Source organism: Alligator mississippiensis, chromosome 5 (genome assembly GCF_030867095.1).
Source record: "Alligator mississippiensis isolate rAllMis1 chromosome 5, rAllMis1, whole genome shotgun sequence".
NCBI lineage: Eukaryota > Metazoa > Chordata > Crocodylia > Alligatoridae > Alligator > Alligator mississippiensis.
In genome coordinates, this window is record NC_081828.1 from 135,549,938 (window position 1) to 135,567,719 (window position 17,782).

The following is a 17,782-nucleotide window of genomic DNA, read 5'->3' on the forward strand; positions in this document are numbered from 1 at the left end:
CAGGAGGAGTGAGTGAAAAATAATGTAAGATCCTTTTCTTTATTCTGTAAAATTTGTTGGACAGTGATTTTGCTGAAGGAGTTTTGTCATTGCTTTTGTCCCCAAACAAAAGTTCAGCAAATTCTTTGTGAGAGAAATTCATGGACTAACATTTTCAGATCTGGGTCCTTAAAGGGTAGATACTAAAAGGACCAAATTAAAATAAATAACCTAAAGTTCCATGCTCTGGGCAGAGCCCAGGTGTTAAATTGAAGAGTAACTTATAGCTCAGCAGCTGTTTTCTAAATATCACTTTCTTAATATTTTAAACTAGTGGTGCACAGCTCATTGGGCCCTGTGAGCCAAATGAGTGGCATGGAACCAGTCTGCAAGCAAAATCTGGCATACAGGGCCAGACCTGGCACATGGGGCTGCCTTATCTGCCCTGTGGGGCTCCTCATAGATCTGAAAATTTGGCAGAACCATGAGTAATGACAGCATTAACTGCTCCCCTGCTACCAAATTTTGGTTGCGTCATGGTCCCTCCCAGTTTTAAACATTAAAATTGTGATTGCATCCAGAAGATTTGAAACTGCTTTGATTCACGTTGACATATTTAGTACATAAAATGAAATCAAAGATTGCAAGTCATGATCTTTTAAACAGCTGCTCATATTTTTTTAAACAGCTGAGAAGCTATTGTCTCTGAAAGAAACGGATTGGAATGACTTTTTGCAACAAATTTGTTCATTGATCGACTGCACTGAAAAGAACACTGGGGCAGCACGAGCTAAACTGAATTTGCTTTGCTACCTGTGCACTGTGGCTGGCCACAAAGAAGTGGCAACTAGACTAATCTGCTCACAGCTGGTAAGTAATGAAGTTCTGGGAGAGTCAGCATGGTTCACATGCCAACCATTGCAACAACTCAGCTGTCTTTAGCAATGCTTCCCTTTATTTCTATTTTAAGAAACTGTTAATGTAATGACAAATACAGTACAATGAATTAAGGACAAAATAATGAATTACGCCTGTTATATTTTATGCTACTAAATTTCATGCCAAATAAAAATTTTAAGGAGCTGGGGGGGCATTACATCTTTTAGACTAGATAAATATGTTTATAATCATTTGCTATATTAATAAAGAGTTAATTGTGAAGTGTTTCCAAGCTTAATAAGACCATGAAATATTAAAGATGTTATAATTTGGGGAGATCAAAATGGCTGTACTTTCTGTACTTTGGCCTAAGTTAAATTTCCCTCAGCTGATGATACCAAGTTTATAGTGGTAACACTGAGGGCAGAATATGGTCCAGCCAAAGGTTTGACAAAATAAGAACATGCAGTTTAGAGACAGAGGCCCCTATTAGGTCATAGAATACATAGATTTATTCAATATTCAATTAACAAGTAACCGTAAAACTTTGAATACTGTCCACCATTATGTTGATTCTCATAGCATCAGGGAAGTTTGGTTCACAATGGATTGTATGTTTTTAATTCTAGTTTCCAGTGTTAATTCAGCAGATGAGGGCAGCTGCCAATTGGGATATGTAAGTAACAAGTAACTCATTTCAAAAGGATCTGTTGAAATACTGATCGTCATTGAATATGTTAGATGACGTCCTTTAATTTCATACCCTGCCAGCCTTTCCTGATGACGCACAGTATAGTGGCACGTGTAATGAATTGTTTATTTTCAGCATCATAAGTGTAGTAAGATCTGATATGTTCTAGCCACTACCAATTTTAAATGGCCATTGAGGATTTTACTTATACTATAAATAAAAAAATATAATCCAGGAGTTGACTGATTAAATCTACTGCAATGTTGACAAAAGAAGCGAATTGCATAACCACGCTGTCCATTTTTTACAAATGTGTGCACTGTTAAAATGAATTTGTGATCATGAATACGTCTCTTTTTTACTTAAAATATGTAATTTAGAAGTAGAGGAAATAAATAATTGGGAATATCATTTAAACTTTGATATGGCTTTGACTTAATCCAACCCCTTCATAATATTCATAATGATAGAAACTTTATTTACTTTAGTGGTCAGAAGTATTATGATGCAATAATGCCCTCTACTGGTTGTTTTGTATTAAGGTTTTTTTAAATCCTTTACAGCATTTAAAGTAAGTTTTTAAATGTCCTTTAAAATAAGGTGTCTAATATTTAATTTGTCCCATTCATGTTTTTCTGGAAATGGAATCTGTTTTGACAACTAAGATGAAATATGTAAAATGACCCATGATAGTCTTTTGTATTTTAAATTATGTGAATGAATATGAACAACAAATGGGATTAGCATGAATATTATTTCTAAATCCACTTTATAGTAAACAAAGGGAAGTCTATGCTTTTTTATAGACCGGTAATTGCTTACATCATAATTCAGTTAGAATTGCTGAAGTAACATACTATTGTAAAGGGGAAAATGGTGCGTCTACACGTTGCCCTACATTGCTGTATGTCATGCTGTTGTGACGTGGCCATCATGTGTGCCTATATGTGATTGCCAGCTATGTCTCCGTGGCGGTACGCTCCCCGGCTATAGCGCGTCGGTAGTGGAGCAGTGAAATTCACTTGTGCATCATGCACACGATGCAGTAACCACCTATACTGCACCATGCTTTAGTATTTCCAAAAGGTGTACTCCCATATGGTGACATGTAGATGTGCCCAATGTGTAGTATCTAAGAACAAACTGGGCTTTTACGATTACTTAATTTGTAAAATTGTGCTTGAAAAATGCCTGTACTTAACAATCTGTGTATAATATACCATTATAAATAACTAGTCACAACAACTATGTTTTTCTTATGTTTTAAATGTAGTGTGTTTTTCATTTCAGTAACAAATGTGTTTAATTCATAGACGTACTAAAGTAGCCAGAGTGATTGGCTTACTGGCATCGCATACAACTGAACTAAAAGAAAATGTACCTGTTTTGGAGGTAACTTTCTTTTCCTTATTTAAATTGGTAGAGTTAAGAATATTGATGTTTTTATTAGAAAACTCAAACATTTTTACACCTTTTTATTAAACTCTGCTTTATTTTTTCTCCATGTTTGAAAATGGGTGTACAACATTCTGTTATCTAAAACTACATATCCGTGATGCTATATACACAAAAATAGTTGTACAGATTTTTAAGTAAACTTTGGCAGAGCAATAATATTTTCAGCTTGTTTTTTTTCACAAACTCAGTTTTACATGCTGTACTTTACATTTTGTTTTTCATTAGGCTATAATGATTCTATTTTATTGAGGTTTTGTAAAATGTAACAGTTAGGTTTCTTCATACTCAATTATTTTCTAAGATACGTGTTACTCTTAATAAAATAAATCTCACAACTAAGCTTGGATAAAGCTAGGAATGTGACTAATTTGCACTTCATTACTACGAGTCCCAGAATGTTTTACACTGAAAGGGAAATCATTTCCTATAGAGGACAAAAATTTTTATTCCACACTATTTAAATTGTTGCCAACCATTTAAAAATTGTTACATGCTGGTGGTTAGCTAGTTCGACTCCGAAGATTATTTAAACATGTACATTTCTTTTTTTTCCCTTTTCCTTGTGGTACTTATACCTGCAACTTTTGCACTTTGTGGTATCTGGCTGTGAAACTTACATTGAGTGATGGTATTCTCTAAGCACATGTGGCCATCAAAACATTCATGAGCAGAGAGAGGTTGTCAGCTAGGTTAGTCTGAAGTCATTTAGAAGGCAGGGTAGATAGGCACGTTTATAGAGACTTACTAAATAAAATATATATGAGAGAGCATAAAAATTGTGAACCCAAGTTCATTGCATCACATATTTAGTTAATCTATAAAGGTTTGTATCTGTCTTGCCTTCTGACATCAAATATTGCTATGTGCATATTAGGCCACAAAGATTCGAATCTGCTGCTGCTTGTTGGCACCCTGTAATCTGTAAAAATATGACACACACACTCCCTCTCTCTCTTTCTTTCTCTGTCTGTCTCTCTCTCTCTCTCTTCCAGGGCACTACAATGTTTGGACTGGACTTTTTCTGTAGAAGCCTGAAAATAAAATTCTTTTTGGGGAAAGTTTACTTTGAAAAAATATCATTAAGAAACAATAGTAAGCATCTTCTGAGCAATGTTATAGATACAAGCTGGAGATGAATACTGATGTAGGCATTTATTTTCCCAGTAAACCTACTATATATATTCAATGAGTTGTCATCAGTGGTTCAGTATCTATATGGAAAGAGGTATCAAATATACCAGTGACTGTTTAAACCCTGTAAGTTTTTCTGGTTGGAGATAGCACTGCACATCAATATGCAAGTTGGTATGTCAGGACAGCGGCCACAGAGCCCAAACTGGAGCATGAACTGGTTTACATGGGACAATTTAAGACCTGGAAATATATACAATATACGTATGACTTTAGAGTTGGGGTTGACAATTTATGGCTCATGGGCCAGATCTGGCTTGCAGAGGTAGAGTTTCGGTGGGATTCAGTGGCTGGGAGATTTCATCGGTAGTCACTTTCCCCATACCACTGAGGATTGGTGGTAGCGGTGGCTGGATCCTAGCACCCACTGATCTGTCTGCCTCTGACCCAAACTGGGTCAATCCAGGCCACAGCCTTAAAAGTTTGCTGATTGCTGCTTTAGAAAATATAAATTTCATGAATCGTAATATTTATTTTTTTGTTAATGATGTAATTGGTTTAGTTCAGATACTTTGAGCTGAATGTATGTTTCATAACACTTCAGTTATGCCACAGCAAACTCACATGACTTGTATGGCACTATTTAAAGTAGGAGGCATAATTTTGAGAGAGATTTGTTTTGTTTCTTTAAATATATTAAAAAGCTCTTCAAATTTGCATTAGGTCTTAAATTGCATTTTATAATCCAGTGCATGCTCCAGTTTGGTCTCTGTGGCCACTGCCCTGACATACCAACTTGCATACTGAGTTGTCAGAAACGGTGCTGTCCTCAACCACAAGAACTTTGGGGCTTAAACAACAGCTGATATGACATGACAGGTTTCAGGTCAGTTCCCGGTAGGTAAGTCACAAACCCTTAGTACCAGTGATCCTGATTAGGATTCTTTGACAGTCTTAGGAAAAAAATAGTCTATGAAGTTTTTCACTGGTTTTGAACAAGAGGAAGATCGTGGTCTGAATGGACAGAGGCTTTAGGACTAGACTTATGCCCAGGTGTAATGGTATGATGAATATTTTTTTAGTGTTGTGTGCTGCCGCGTATGTTCTATGGCTAGAAAGCTACTGTCTATGGTATAGTTCACATGAATAAGCTTATATACATTGAGATAATAGGAAAATCAGGAAACCTTTTTGCTGCCTGTTGTGTGAGAAATTCAGTACCCACTCTTTTGATAAAAGTTTGCAAAGTTTAGCATTTACACCTGGAAAGAGCAGCTTGTTGTACAAATATCCACTAGATGTCACTCAAATACAAAAATAAACTATAAGCAAAATGTACATTCTTGTTCAATTTAAATCTTAAATTGAAATAGACTAGGCAAATTCCTCAGGAAACACTATTTTACACTGAAGTCTTCACTGCCTTGATACAGTCTAATATTTGAGAAATATTCATATTTGTAGTTAATGAATGTTCTTATACGTTTCACCACTGTCATTGCACTTCTCATTACTTTAACCCACTTTAGTGATTGTAACAAAACAAGTAAATTGGTTTCTTACATATTTTAATTTCAAAGTGAAATTCTTTGATTGCAGTTGAAGACATGTTTATGTGGATTTGTCCAGTCACAGTAAAGGTATACAGTTCTTGTGGCTGTACAGCCCAATTTTGTTCTAGTTTGTGAGCCCTTTCAAGGAATTTTCATTTGCCAACCCAGAGCATCCATCCATCTTCATGACTCTTTCATGTTATTTTTCTAAGCTTTTAAAGTTTTTCAAGTTGTTTTTTTCTTGTGATTTTTACTTTCAATTCCGATTATTTTTCTTTTAATTTTCGGGGCTAGTTCTAAGGGGAAGAAATTTCTACAGTGCTGTAGCAAGGAAGTTTGGTGACCGGTGCAAGCCTACAGCAGCAGCCTGCCCTCACTCCACGCACAGATCCAGAGGAAACGTGCCCCCCCCCCAATGGTTGCCCGGGGGTGCACTAGATCCCCTCTCAGCCTTCTCTTTTGGAGGCTGCACAGGTTCAGGTCCCTCAACCTCTCCTCGTAGGGCCTGCCCTGCTGACCCCTGATCATGCGGGTGGCCCTCCTTTGGACCCTCTCCATATTGGCCACATCCCTCCTGAAGTGCGGCACCCAGAACTGGACGCAGTACTCCAGCTGCGGCCTGACCAGTGTCGCATAGAGGGGGAGGATCACCTCCTTGGACCTGCTTGAGATGCATCTGTGGATGCACGACAAGGTATGGTTGGCCTTCCTGACTGTGTCCCCACTTCGTTGGCCCATGTTCATTGTGGCATCAATAATGACTCCAAGATCCTTTTCTGTCTCGACACTGGCAAGAAGGGAGTTCCCCAGCCTGTAGGTGTGCTGCTGGTTCTTCCTCCCCAGGTGCATTACCCTGCACTTGTAAGTGTTGAACCCCATCCTGTTCTCATCGGCCCACCCCTGTAACCTGTCTAGATCCGCTTGCAGCCTGTTTCTTCCTACTAGCGTACCCACTTCACCCCACATCTTAGGGTCATCTGTGAATTTGAACAGGGTGCTTTCTACCCCCTCGCCCAAGTCACTGATGAAGATGTTGAATAGTGCGGGCCTGAGGACTGAGCCCTGGGGAACCCCACTGCCCACATCCCTCCAGTTCGAATACAACCCGTCCACCACCACCCTCTGGGTGCGGCCCTCCAGCCAGTTAGTGACCCATCTGACCGTGTAGGCATCAACACCACTGTCTCCTAGTTTCTTACTGAGAATGGGGTGAGAGACTGTCGAAGGCCTTCCTGAAGTCCAGAAAGGCTCGATTTGTCTCCTGTCCCAAAGAATTGATTTGGGACAGTGATCCAAATCACCAAATTGAATTGCTGTCCCCCGAATTGGCTGAACCTGAATCGAATACTGGCCACTTCACACAGGCCTACCAAACACCCATGGAGTACAGCATCAAAATTGTTAGGCACTTCATTCAGGAATTACAGCATGAGGTACATTTTTTAGTATTTATTTTGATTAATTATTTCATCTAAGCAAAATGTTACCATCATAAAAAGCACTGATTTCAGTTGACACTGTTGTCGTGGAGTACCTTAAATTCATTTCATTTCTGTCATGAAACAAATTGCTATACCTTTCTCACTAAAACTGCATAGCTGGGGTAGTCACGTGTTTCCTTGATAAGTCCGATGTAAGTTGATGCATCTTTTATGAAGGCGATGATCCAGTGTCTTTTTTTGCTTATTTCTTTATCAGTTGCCTATTTTGGTGATGATGAAGGTGTGATCTTCTATTTCTGTTAGTATAACTACAACACTAAAATCTAGAGAGGTATTGAAGAAGAGTATATATTTAATTGAATTCTTCCTTCAGCATTTGAAGTATATTTCATAGTCCTAAGTCCTTTTGTGAACCTTCTCCTTTCATAAGTTTTTGAAAATGTAATAGTGCCCTTGGCTTTGTTAAACACCAGGTAAAAATATGAATCTGGTCTGGAGAAGGAAGGATAATATGCATTAAAGGAAAAACAGTTTTTTCTGTCTAACGCCACAGATTTATAATGATGCAGAGAAACTGATGTGAGGCTTCCTTAGAGCTGGGTGGGAAGTGGTTTTCCATCCCAGGAAACTTTGAGATTTTGATAATATTAACTGTTCTTCAGTTACATGAAACCAAAAATGTTTTGAAGGTTTTGGAAAAAAGTGAGGGAATGATGTGTCCATGTCCACCCACCTAGCATATCTATTAGTCTGGTGGTTAGCCCAATCATTTGGGATATAGGGGATACACATTTGAGTCCGTTGCTCTGCGGTCCTCTCAAATTGTAGATGTGTGCCTTAAAGCTGCCAGGCTCTTTGCTATTATGTAATAGTCTTTCTGTCTGTCTTGTTGGAGCTAGTCCACATTGTAAGTAAGTGTTAATTTGAGCACAGACTTGAAAATGGGTGTCTCTGCTACCTCCAGTGAGTGCCCTAACTACTGTACTGCATTCACCCAGTGAATATTTAAATTTTTTATACAAGTTTCTAATCTTAATCTTGCAAAGCAGGGAAATTGAAATTGAAATCCTAGAAGATTGTCTGGGACATCAAATTATTGAATCTTTTAAGCTTGTGCATTTTATCTCTCTGTTATTATGTCTCTCTAGGTATTCCATCCTAGAGCTGAGAAATCTGTCCTGGCCAAAGATTTTTCAAACTCATATAGTCCCACAAAAAGTTATGGTTTCAATGAATTTGCTTTTCTTGATGTGACTTTTACCAAAAGATTTCCAAAAATCTTTAGGTTTTATGTCAAGAGCTATGCCTTCCATTATATACTCTTGTACTCAGACTGCACTCCTTATTCACAACATATAGGGACAGGGTATATCCATATCTCGGAGTATAAGGACATTTTATGCATATCCTTATATTAGAGTATTTTTCCCCCTACCTCAAAGAGATAGGACACATGAAGACTGGCCAAAACACTCTGTGTAGAAAGTCTGCAGTCATATACTACACCTATGCACATATATGTGACATGAGGAAGGGTGTCTTGCATCTGAAAGTTTTGTTTAAATTTATCCCAACTGTGTAGCTAGTCTAGGAAGAGGTATCACCCTCAGAAATCCTTTGCCTTCGTTTTTATGTTTCCTACTACAAGCATTTAATCAATGCTCAACCCAGATACTCAGAGTGGGTGCAGAGCTCAGAATTGATTTTTCTGACCATAAACATTTTTGTTTTCTTAATTGTTTCAGTTGTACTCAAAATCAATATCTTCCTGGTTTTGCAATCCACATTTTAATTTTTAGGATTTTAACCCTATGTGACCTGCACAATTAAGATTATTTTTTTTCTTAATTGTGTGTTCTTAAGTTAATAGCCCAGATGGTAATACAGTTCTTGGGAAAGAAAATGAAACAGTCTGCAGTGAGGATCCTTTAGATAATATCATACTTTCTGCATATGGATAATACCATACTTTAGTTTTGGCGGTGGCTTGATCTTAACAATTAAAATGTTCATGTGTATTTTTGACAATTTCCTTATCTTTCTTTCTAATAGTTCTTGAATGCATTTGTGGATTTCTGCAGTGTTCTAAATAGTATCAGCTTAGGAAAGGGGTCTGAGTATCACTTCTCAAAGCTCAGTTGAAATCCTTGACTTAAAGTGCAGCTCTGGGTAAAAAAAGTACACCATGATTTTTGGATGCCTAAGAACTGGAAAATATACAGAAGATATAAGAAGATACAGTACTCAAATAATAGTGCTTTCTTATCTGGAGTACTATGAGAAGTGCTGGTAGTCACCCTATTTTTAGGAGGCTACTGCAGATTTAGAAGTGGTTCAGAGAAAGGCATTAAGAACGATTAGGGGCTTTATGTAGGTTTAGAAGAGTGGGGCTTGTTTTCATTAGAAAGAAGAAGAAATATAAAATAAGGAATGGTATGGAGAAGATTGATTCGGAAATGTTGGCTCTCCCTGGTCTCATAACTCAAGAAGAAAGGAGTGTTCAATGAAATTGAAACATGGGAAATTCAGAACTGACAAAAGGAAATTCTTATTCAACATGTAATTAGACCATGAAACTTATTGCCCTATTATGTCAGTGAAGTCAGGAAATTAGCAAGATTCAAAGAGGCTTTGGTTACTTGTATGGAAACCAGTTATACAAAGCTTTAATAGTTTGTTAGAAAGAATTTCTAAAGGTATATAAAAACTTGTCTTTCAGGTCTTATAACAAGGAGTTAGGAAGAGATGGGGGGGCAGAGGGAGAGAAGGAGAGGCTGTGATTATTCCTTATCTGCTTATTTTGAGATGTTTTATCCTTTTCTTTAGAGTATCTGGTGATGGTCACTGTTGAGAACAAAATAATGGAAAAGGTGAACTTTAGGTTTGATCCGGGTTGAGAATCCTTTAGTTTTTCTTGATGTAGATAATGTTACTTTGATAATATAATATGAGGTCACAACCACTACTGATTTTCCTTCATTTTAATTATATTGTTATTTTTTATTATACAAGTGTAATCTGAACAAAACCTAATGCATCACTGCAATTGGTTTATTGTTGGCCTGTGCCTAACCTCAAGTCTAGGTCTCCTGTTTTAATTATATTTATTATGTTGTGGCTAGGCAAGTTATTTACTTTAAATATGATGTACTTGGTTTTTGATTGGTGACTGAAGGATAAACTTTTTTGTAGAGAGGAAGTAGGGTGCTAAAATGTTAATCTCATTGTGGGGTGGAGAAATAAAAGAAAATGTTACCTTCTCTTTCCTATGTAAGCGAAGTGAAACTGAAATGCAATTCAGATGTAAAATTAGAGCATTTGAATTGCTTATGCATGGAAATAACACATCATCACACATCAAAGAACACTTTAAAAGGATTTTGCCTCCTTGCTTATAATGATAGAAGTATATTTGATGTCCTACCTGATGCCTTGTAGAACAGTTTTCAGCATATATGTTTTCTGTAATCTTGGATTTTTGTTGATTCTAACTAGTTTGTATCTCTGCCTATATTTGTAAGATTTTCACAGAACAAGCTGTGGTATTTCCAGGGAAACCATGTAAACCATTCTGTATTTTCATTTTTCTTTCAAACCATTCATATTTTCAATTAGAAAATCCTAGGAATCATGAAAGATCATGAAAATAAAATGAGGAGATGATGTTATCCCCAAATAATTAGGGCTTCTCTCTGAAATAGAAACATGATTTAAAACAGCTTTTCTTACAGTTTTGTTACCTTAGGACTCTTAAATGCTCTGGGTGAGATGTTGTCCATATGAAGGCTTTGGGTCCAGGATTTCAAAACATGTCTTTAACATGGTGGGTAAATGCTTGTCTAAAGCCACATGTGCACAGAGACTAGTGTTTAATTCATTTGAAAAGTATTTTCTCAAGCAATTCTGAGATTATAGGTGTTTGTAGAAAGAGTTAACAAACAACAGTTTGTTTTGTTTGCTTAAGGTTAAGATGTTGACTCTTTAAATTATTTTAAATGATAAATGGCTATAAAATAAATTAGCATGCCACTTAGTGCAATCTAGAGAAATGTAATTAGGTGTGTCCTACAAAATACAAAATCAGAATCCTAATAAGGTCTGCCTTCAACTGGTTGAAAGTTTGATCATCACCACTTGAATGCTGAGAACATTCCTGCTCAAATGAAGAAAAATATATCAAATATAGTCCTAGGTTTATTGCAAAGTTAAATAGGAAGTGATATAACTCCACAATAGAAATAGTTTTTATATTCTAATCACTATAAGTAAGTGTCTAATAATTTTGAATAATGTTTTAAACACTTTATTTAAGCAGTCCCAAGTCTTTCATACAAATTATTTTTTCGTTCTTTCTCTCTTTTTTTTTTCTCTTTCTTTTTATTGTAAACTTTGACAGTTGCTTAAATTCTGTGGTAGGAAAATAAGTTTCCTATATTTAAATAGGATTAATCCTTCCTTTCTAGTTATTACATTGTAGCCTTTACAAGTAACTCCCATTCAAGCCTATGCTATTCTTCCCTCCCTAATCGTTTCACACTACGCCTTACAAGTGGGTGATTTTAATATGCCTGAGGATTGTAGTGTCAGACTCTCATTGACCTTAATGGAAGTTGTGCGTGTTGAAGGAAACACGTTCTAAAATATAAAGATCAGTCACTTAATCTTGTTATTTGTTACTTGTATTGTAGTGAATAAAGGCTCCAAACCCCCATATTGTTACATGGCCTTCAAATACACAGTGAGAAAAAGTACCTTCCTAAGAATCCATAATGTAGACAGACTAAACAAATTAAAGCAAAGGAAGTAGGATAAAATGTACAAACAAAATACCCTTCTTGTTGGATCAGTCACCCCCTCATTCCCCTCCCTATATTTTTTTTTATAATTTTCCACATATGGAATCTAATTATTGGGGGGTTACCTTAAATTAGTCCCCCTGCTGCTGTGGCAGGGAAAGCAGCAGTAGGGGAGCAGGCACTCAGATCCCTGCCTCTTGCGTCCCCCCATCCCAAGTGACTGCCTGCTCCCTGCAATTTTCTCTCCTCCTAGGTATGCCTACTCCCCTGCCACTTCCTTTCTGCCACAGCTCTCCAGAAGCCCACTTCCCAGCAAAATTCTGTTTTGATTAAATAGTATTATTTTTCTCACACAAGAAATAATCTGCAAAATGAAATTTTAAAATGTAGGTTATGCTCTTTGTTTGATTAATATCTGGAAGTAGTAGTGTTGGAAACCAGTAGTTTGGAGGAAAAACACTAAAATAATTCAGTGGTATTTTTGTAATCCATAGAACTGTAAATGATAGGCTTGTAAAAGGCCTTCCAAGTCATCTAGTGGCTTTTCAGTTTGTGAAATGTAAGCAGCAGAAAGCAAATAAAAAATAAATATATAAATTAATCATTTCCCTTTTGAAGCTGTCTTGTCATTTTATGCTTTACTTTCTTTTTGGTTAAAGTGCTACACATTTTACCCCTATTCTCCTGGAAAATAATGCAGCAAAGGAGAGGAAGTGGGTTTTTTTGCAGTTGTACATTGGGGGCAGAAAGAGTTAGATAAATGTATCATTATATGGTGGTGATATAATTAAATGTTTTGTGTTTTGCTATCTTTTTTTCATGTCTTGCATAAACACATTCCTTTTTATGCAGAATTACATTTTCATGCCATTTGAAATGTGGCAAATTTAAAAAAAATGAAAATTAGGCATTTTCTAATTTGAAAATTCTTCAACAGTTAAAATTTTGCATACAGCCATTTTGTCTTTCTCATATTTTACAGGTGCAAAGGGTTTCACTTACATTTTGATGATTGATAGTCATGTTATGGCATGTAAAAATAAATAAGTAAATGAGAAGCAGAAATCCACTAGAAGACAAGGAATTTTATACGTTTAAAGAATTTGTACATCTCTAGCACATGTACAAATTTACTGTGTCTAGAACAATCTGATATATTGATGATGTTTGTTTGTTTTTAATAGCTTGTGGATTTGTGGGGGTTTTTTGTTTTGCTTTATTGCAGAGCTGACATCTGTTATTTTCTAGAGAAACTGTGTCAGATAGCTTGGGATGAAAAGCTAGACAAATTAGAAAGCTCTGTAGTTGTAGTAACGTAGCAGTAATAGTTTTTGGTGGACAAAATAAGTTCTGTTTCCATACATTTTATATGAGCATCAGAGTCATAAGATGCTTATAGAAGATAATTTATGAAGGTCATGCTCTCACAAACAGGAAGACAGACCAACCCAGAAAGTTCCTAGTGTTTGATCTTCCTGATGTGAAACCCCTAGGTGTTGATCTTTCCATTAATTCTGGACAATACATTATATCTGAATTTATCATATTCTTTAGCATGTTTCTTTGATATGTGCTTTGTCTGGTCATATTCTACAATATTATCCTATTGACTGCTTGCAGATGTGGGGGGAAAAAACAGTGCTTTACTTTAAAGATTACTACTTTTTCATTATACTAGTTAGTATTTTAAGATGTTAAGAGACACCATTTTGTTTTCACTTTTAATCTTGGAGTATTTGTTCCTTTTCATGTGCACTTTTAAAAAAAACAGTACGTTCATATTCTATATAAATAACATTCCAAAGATGATTACTTTTCTTTTTAGTAGGAATCCTATATATAACCTAGTTTTGCAGCCAAATGAGTACCTTGCTCAAAGAAAGTGAGGTTGTTTTGGCATTACCAGCATGTGATGTGTGTCTACTTACAAGACACCGAGCTCTAAAGTAATTTCTATTATGCTTGAGGCATAGACAGTTTTATCTCTGTAAGGGTCTGCAGCATTAGAAATGTGTTTTAATTCCCACAAATGCTTACAGACACCTCATACTAATGGATTGAAAATGGAGTAATATTGTAAATCTCTGCCACCTACCCCGTAAGGTATAAATAGCTCTTGTTTGTGAACACACTTCACAATTAATTTCTGGACAGTACAAACAGCAGTGAAAATTCTAGATACATCCTGAAATGGGGAGAAAATTTTTCAAGGAATAACCTGTCAAATGCACATATTATTTTGTTGCAGATGCAGCTAATAGCTGTCTGTCCAGATATGAATCTTATATTTTGTCTTTTTATTATAACTATATTAAATCCATCCTGTTTTGACAGGTAATATAAAACGTTTAGCTAATGTATTAAATTTAAAATACTTTGACTGGACACTATGGAACTGACTCTTCATTACTAATGATGTATAGAGAAAATGTTGACTAGTTGAAGAACATGGTGCAGGGGTGGGAGCGAGCTGTTATTTGACAGACAGTAATTAATTACTAGAAATTTCCTTTTTTTGTTGCATTTTTTTTGCAGGTAATAAAACATCAAAAAAACTTTATTCATTAATTTTTTTTTTCCTTCTAATCCTGAACAAAAAATTGGTGGCCAAAATATTGTAACCGTAAACTTTGTCCTAAAGCCAGGACTAATGGACATTTTGTAGCTTGGCTTTCATTATTCCTGTCAGGCATAGAAGTAATCTATGTACTTGAAGGGAGAAAGATGAAAATAGAATTGATTGGAGTCCCTTCCCCCAACCTCACCCCTTGAGGTATGTGTGCATGTGCACATACTTTTATTCTATCCCACAACGTCTCTTCGTTGTCTCAGTTGTCATCTGTAAAGTGGCCTTTCTATGGATTTGTTCCACGTTAAAAATGGGCAAACAGAAATCAAAGTGGACAACAGAAGAATGGAGGAGGAGATAATAACAGGAAATCGATGTTGGAGCGGGCAACATTTTGAAGATCACATAACCTTAAGAGAAGAATGTTGAATGTGTGCAATGAAAAATGGGAAGCCTATAGAAGGGCTTGAAGAGAATCATGAATAGGATCAGAATTCTGGAAAGTGGCAATATTAAGGTTTTGAGTGGATGTAGTGGAGGAGAGGTGGATCTTCGGAAGTGTGAGAGGGGAGGCAGGAGTGTCATGTGGCCCGGATCCTGATCAGCATACCCTGATACTTACCCCAGGAACAGAGACAGGCAGCAGCTGGAGAGAGACCCAGACACCGACACAAAAGCAAGCTCAGCAGTTTCGCAGCTGCTTGAGCCTGCATATCAGGGAGAGCTGGGGGCATGGCTCCCAAGCAGCGTGGGCTGCTCAAAAGGCAGCCGGGGATCCGCTGAGGTGGCGCCGTGGAGAGAGAAGCAGAATGCCAGCTGGGAGATGTGGCTCCAGCAGGCTAGCTGGGAGATCTGGCTCCAGCCACCACGAGAAGGGGCCAGGTATCCGCCGGAGGACCCAGACGGGTGAAGCAGAGGGCAGCCTCGGGGGCCAACGGGGGTAAGGGAGCTCCATTGAGAGGCAGCAGCCTCAAGGGATGCTGCCAGGAAGCAGAGGGGCTCTGACCAAGAGCTCAGATACCAGGGCTGGGGATGGCTCCTCAGGCTCACAGGCATCCCCAGACAGCCTTACAGCAGGCAGAGCACAGGGAATCACAAGCCCCCAGGAGGGGGAAATGGATGGTGCTGACTGGAGGGACTAGAGCAACGAGACCACAGGTCAGCCAGGCCCCAGGGAGGTGATGCCAGAAGAGCCGGCAAGGGCTGGACACAGGGCAGTTGCCTGTACACGGCTGTTAAGATAAAGGGGACAGACGAGTCTTCCCCAAGGAACTGAGGGCCCAGAGAGAGGGAAACCCAGGAGCCCACGAGCAGAAGCCGGTCATTTTCACTTGAGTGTCTTCAGTAACAGTGTGACCCCGGATGGGGCAGGTTTAGTTTCCTAGGAGAGGGGAAGCTGACCCAGAGACGAGGGATGGACCCCTAAAGATTGACAGCCAGGAGGACTTGACCCTATCAAGGTGGGCAGTGTGGGAAGACCTGTGGGGAGTAGCATCTACCCAGGCTGAGGGCAACGGTAAGGGTGAGGTAAAGGGGAGGTTTGGAGCTCCACAAAGACACTCACAGGGTCGAGACCCCTCTGGGTCCCCCGACAGGGAACTGCCTCCCCAACAGTAACACCGAAGATGTGGCAGGAGAGCAAAGGGGCTGTGCACAGACCATCTAGGGGGCACTGGAATAGAGTTTCACCCTGACGTCGCTGGGGGGAAGGGCGCTGACGAAGAGGTCCCCAAAGCCATGCAATACCTACCAGCGACAGGAAGGGTAGAATAAATGTTGCAGTAGTCAGTGACAGTGGCTGATGAGGTTCGGACTGGCTGTTTCACATGTAGACAGATAAAACTGTGTGTTTGGCATTGTTATGGAAGAAGGTGTGCAAAGTTTGGATAAGGCTGACCATGTTGGGCTTAGGTATAGCAGAGTTAGTAATGGTCTCTGCGTAGTTTTCATCTAAGTCAGGGAAGGAAGAATAAATGGTGGTGCTAAGTGACAGAGAAAAGAGGAAATATGTAAATTGATTGCATTTACTGGGTTTGGACAATTGTCACTGATTTGAAATTAATAAACAGCATTTATTGTTGTTTCTTGTTTTTAAAATGAAATCAATTTTGTATGTAAATATACCTTTCTAATATATATATATATATATAGTAAGTGCCACGGTGGGCACTTCTGGTTTTACTTTATCTTACAAGCCGGCATGCCAGTTAGTGGAGCATGCCGGCTTCTAAGATGCCGGATAACAGAACTTCTACTGTATATAGCTGTGGAATTTAGCTCCCAAAAGAAAGTACAGAGCCATAATTAAGTTGCCTGTAGGCAAACTTAAGCTTCTCAAGTTAAAATAATTTAAATTAAAAAATATTATAATTATAGGAAACAATTTCATTTAAGTTGCTATATATATTAAATGAGAAATTATTGCAACTTAAATGAAATTCTGTTTTCTATAATTATAATTTTTTAAAATGTAAATTATTTAACTTGAGAAGCTTAAGCTTGCCTACAGGCAATTTAATAGCCCAATAATGAAGTACCCCTACTTGTGCAGTACACAATCACTGTTTGGTAGAACTAAACTTAACTGCTGAAAAACTTAAAAAGCTGAACTACAACTTTTACAAAACTGTGTGACACTGGTAATATCTTTCACATGGGGAAAAATAATGAACAGAGCAAGCTGTTTTCTCCCATAGTCTGCCATGTCTGCAAAATTATTTCATAAGATATTTTTATATTTTTCACTTGGCTTACGAGACCTGTGTCACTTTTTTTTTTTTTTTTAACTTTTTCAATTCAGAAGCAAATATCAATGAGACTTGAGTTAGGAACTTTGCTTCTGCCTACTAAGATGTTGTAACCCACAAGAACATGAATTTGATTTATTAGAAGCAAAGGGTCTAAGAAATGAGCATTTGTTTACCAGCATCCAATTTTATGCATCTATGAACATGTGATTGTAAAACCTTGTAAATCTTGTAACAAATGAAGTTGAAAAATCCAACAAATGGAAAAACCCTGTCTAAGATCAATTTCCTAATAAAGGTATTTGGAGGATGAAGCCACAATATGAATCTGAAGTGATTTTCAACATCCTACAGTATTGATACTCCTAGATTTCTGTTCAGAACAGCATAGAATATTAATGAATTTCATTTCTGGTGTGTCAAAGTGCATATATTTTTTCTGCTTAATTCTTTATGGTATTTGATGCGCTCAGAAAATAGCAGATAGTTGTTTCTGTCTCTGATACTTTGCATTTAAGGTGTTACGAGTTACCCTAT

At 37.6% G+C, this 17,782-nt stretch overlaps 1 protein-coding gene across 4 annotated transcripts in view; it reads left to right on the top strand.

Moving 5' to 3' along the window:
* The window catches only part of ULK4 (unc-51 like kinase 4), a 468,513-nt gene that overhangs the window by 46,128 nt on the left and 404,603 nt on the right, over nucleotides 1–17,782 (top strand). For all 4 annotated transcript variants that reach the window (XM_059728765.1, XM_019483511.2, XM_019483510.2 and 1 more), the window contains exons 15-17: nucleotides 668–849; nucleotides 1,488–1,534; nucleotides 2,863–2,941. In XM_059728765.1, coding sequence (XP_059584748.1) covers nucleotides 668–849; nucleotides 1,488–1,534; nucleotides 2,863–2,941 — 308 coding nt within the window. The remainder of the gene's footprint in view (nucleotides 1–667; nucleotides 850–1,487; nucleotides 1,535–2,862; nucleotides 2,942–17,782) is intronic.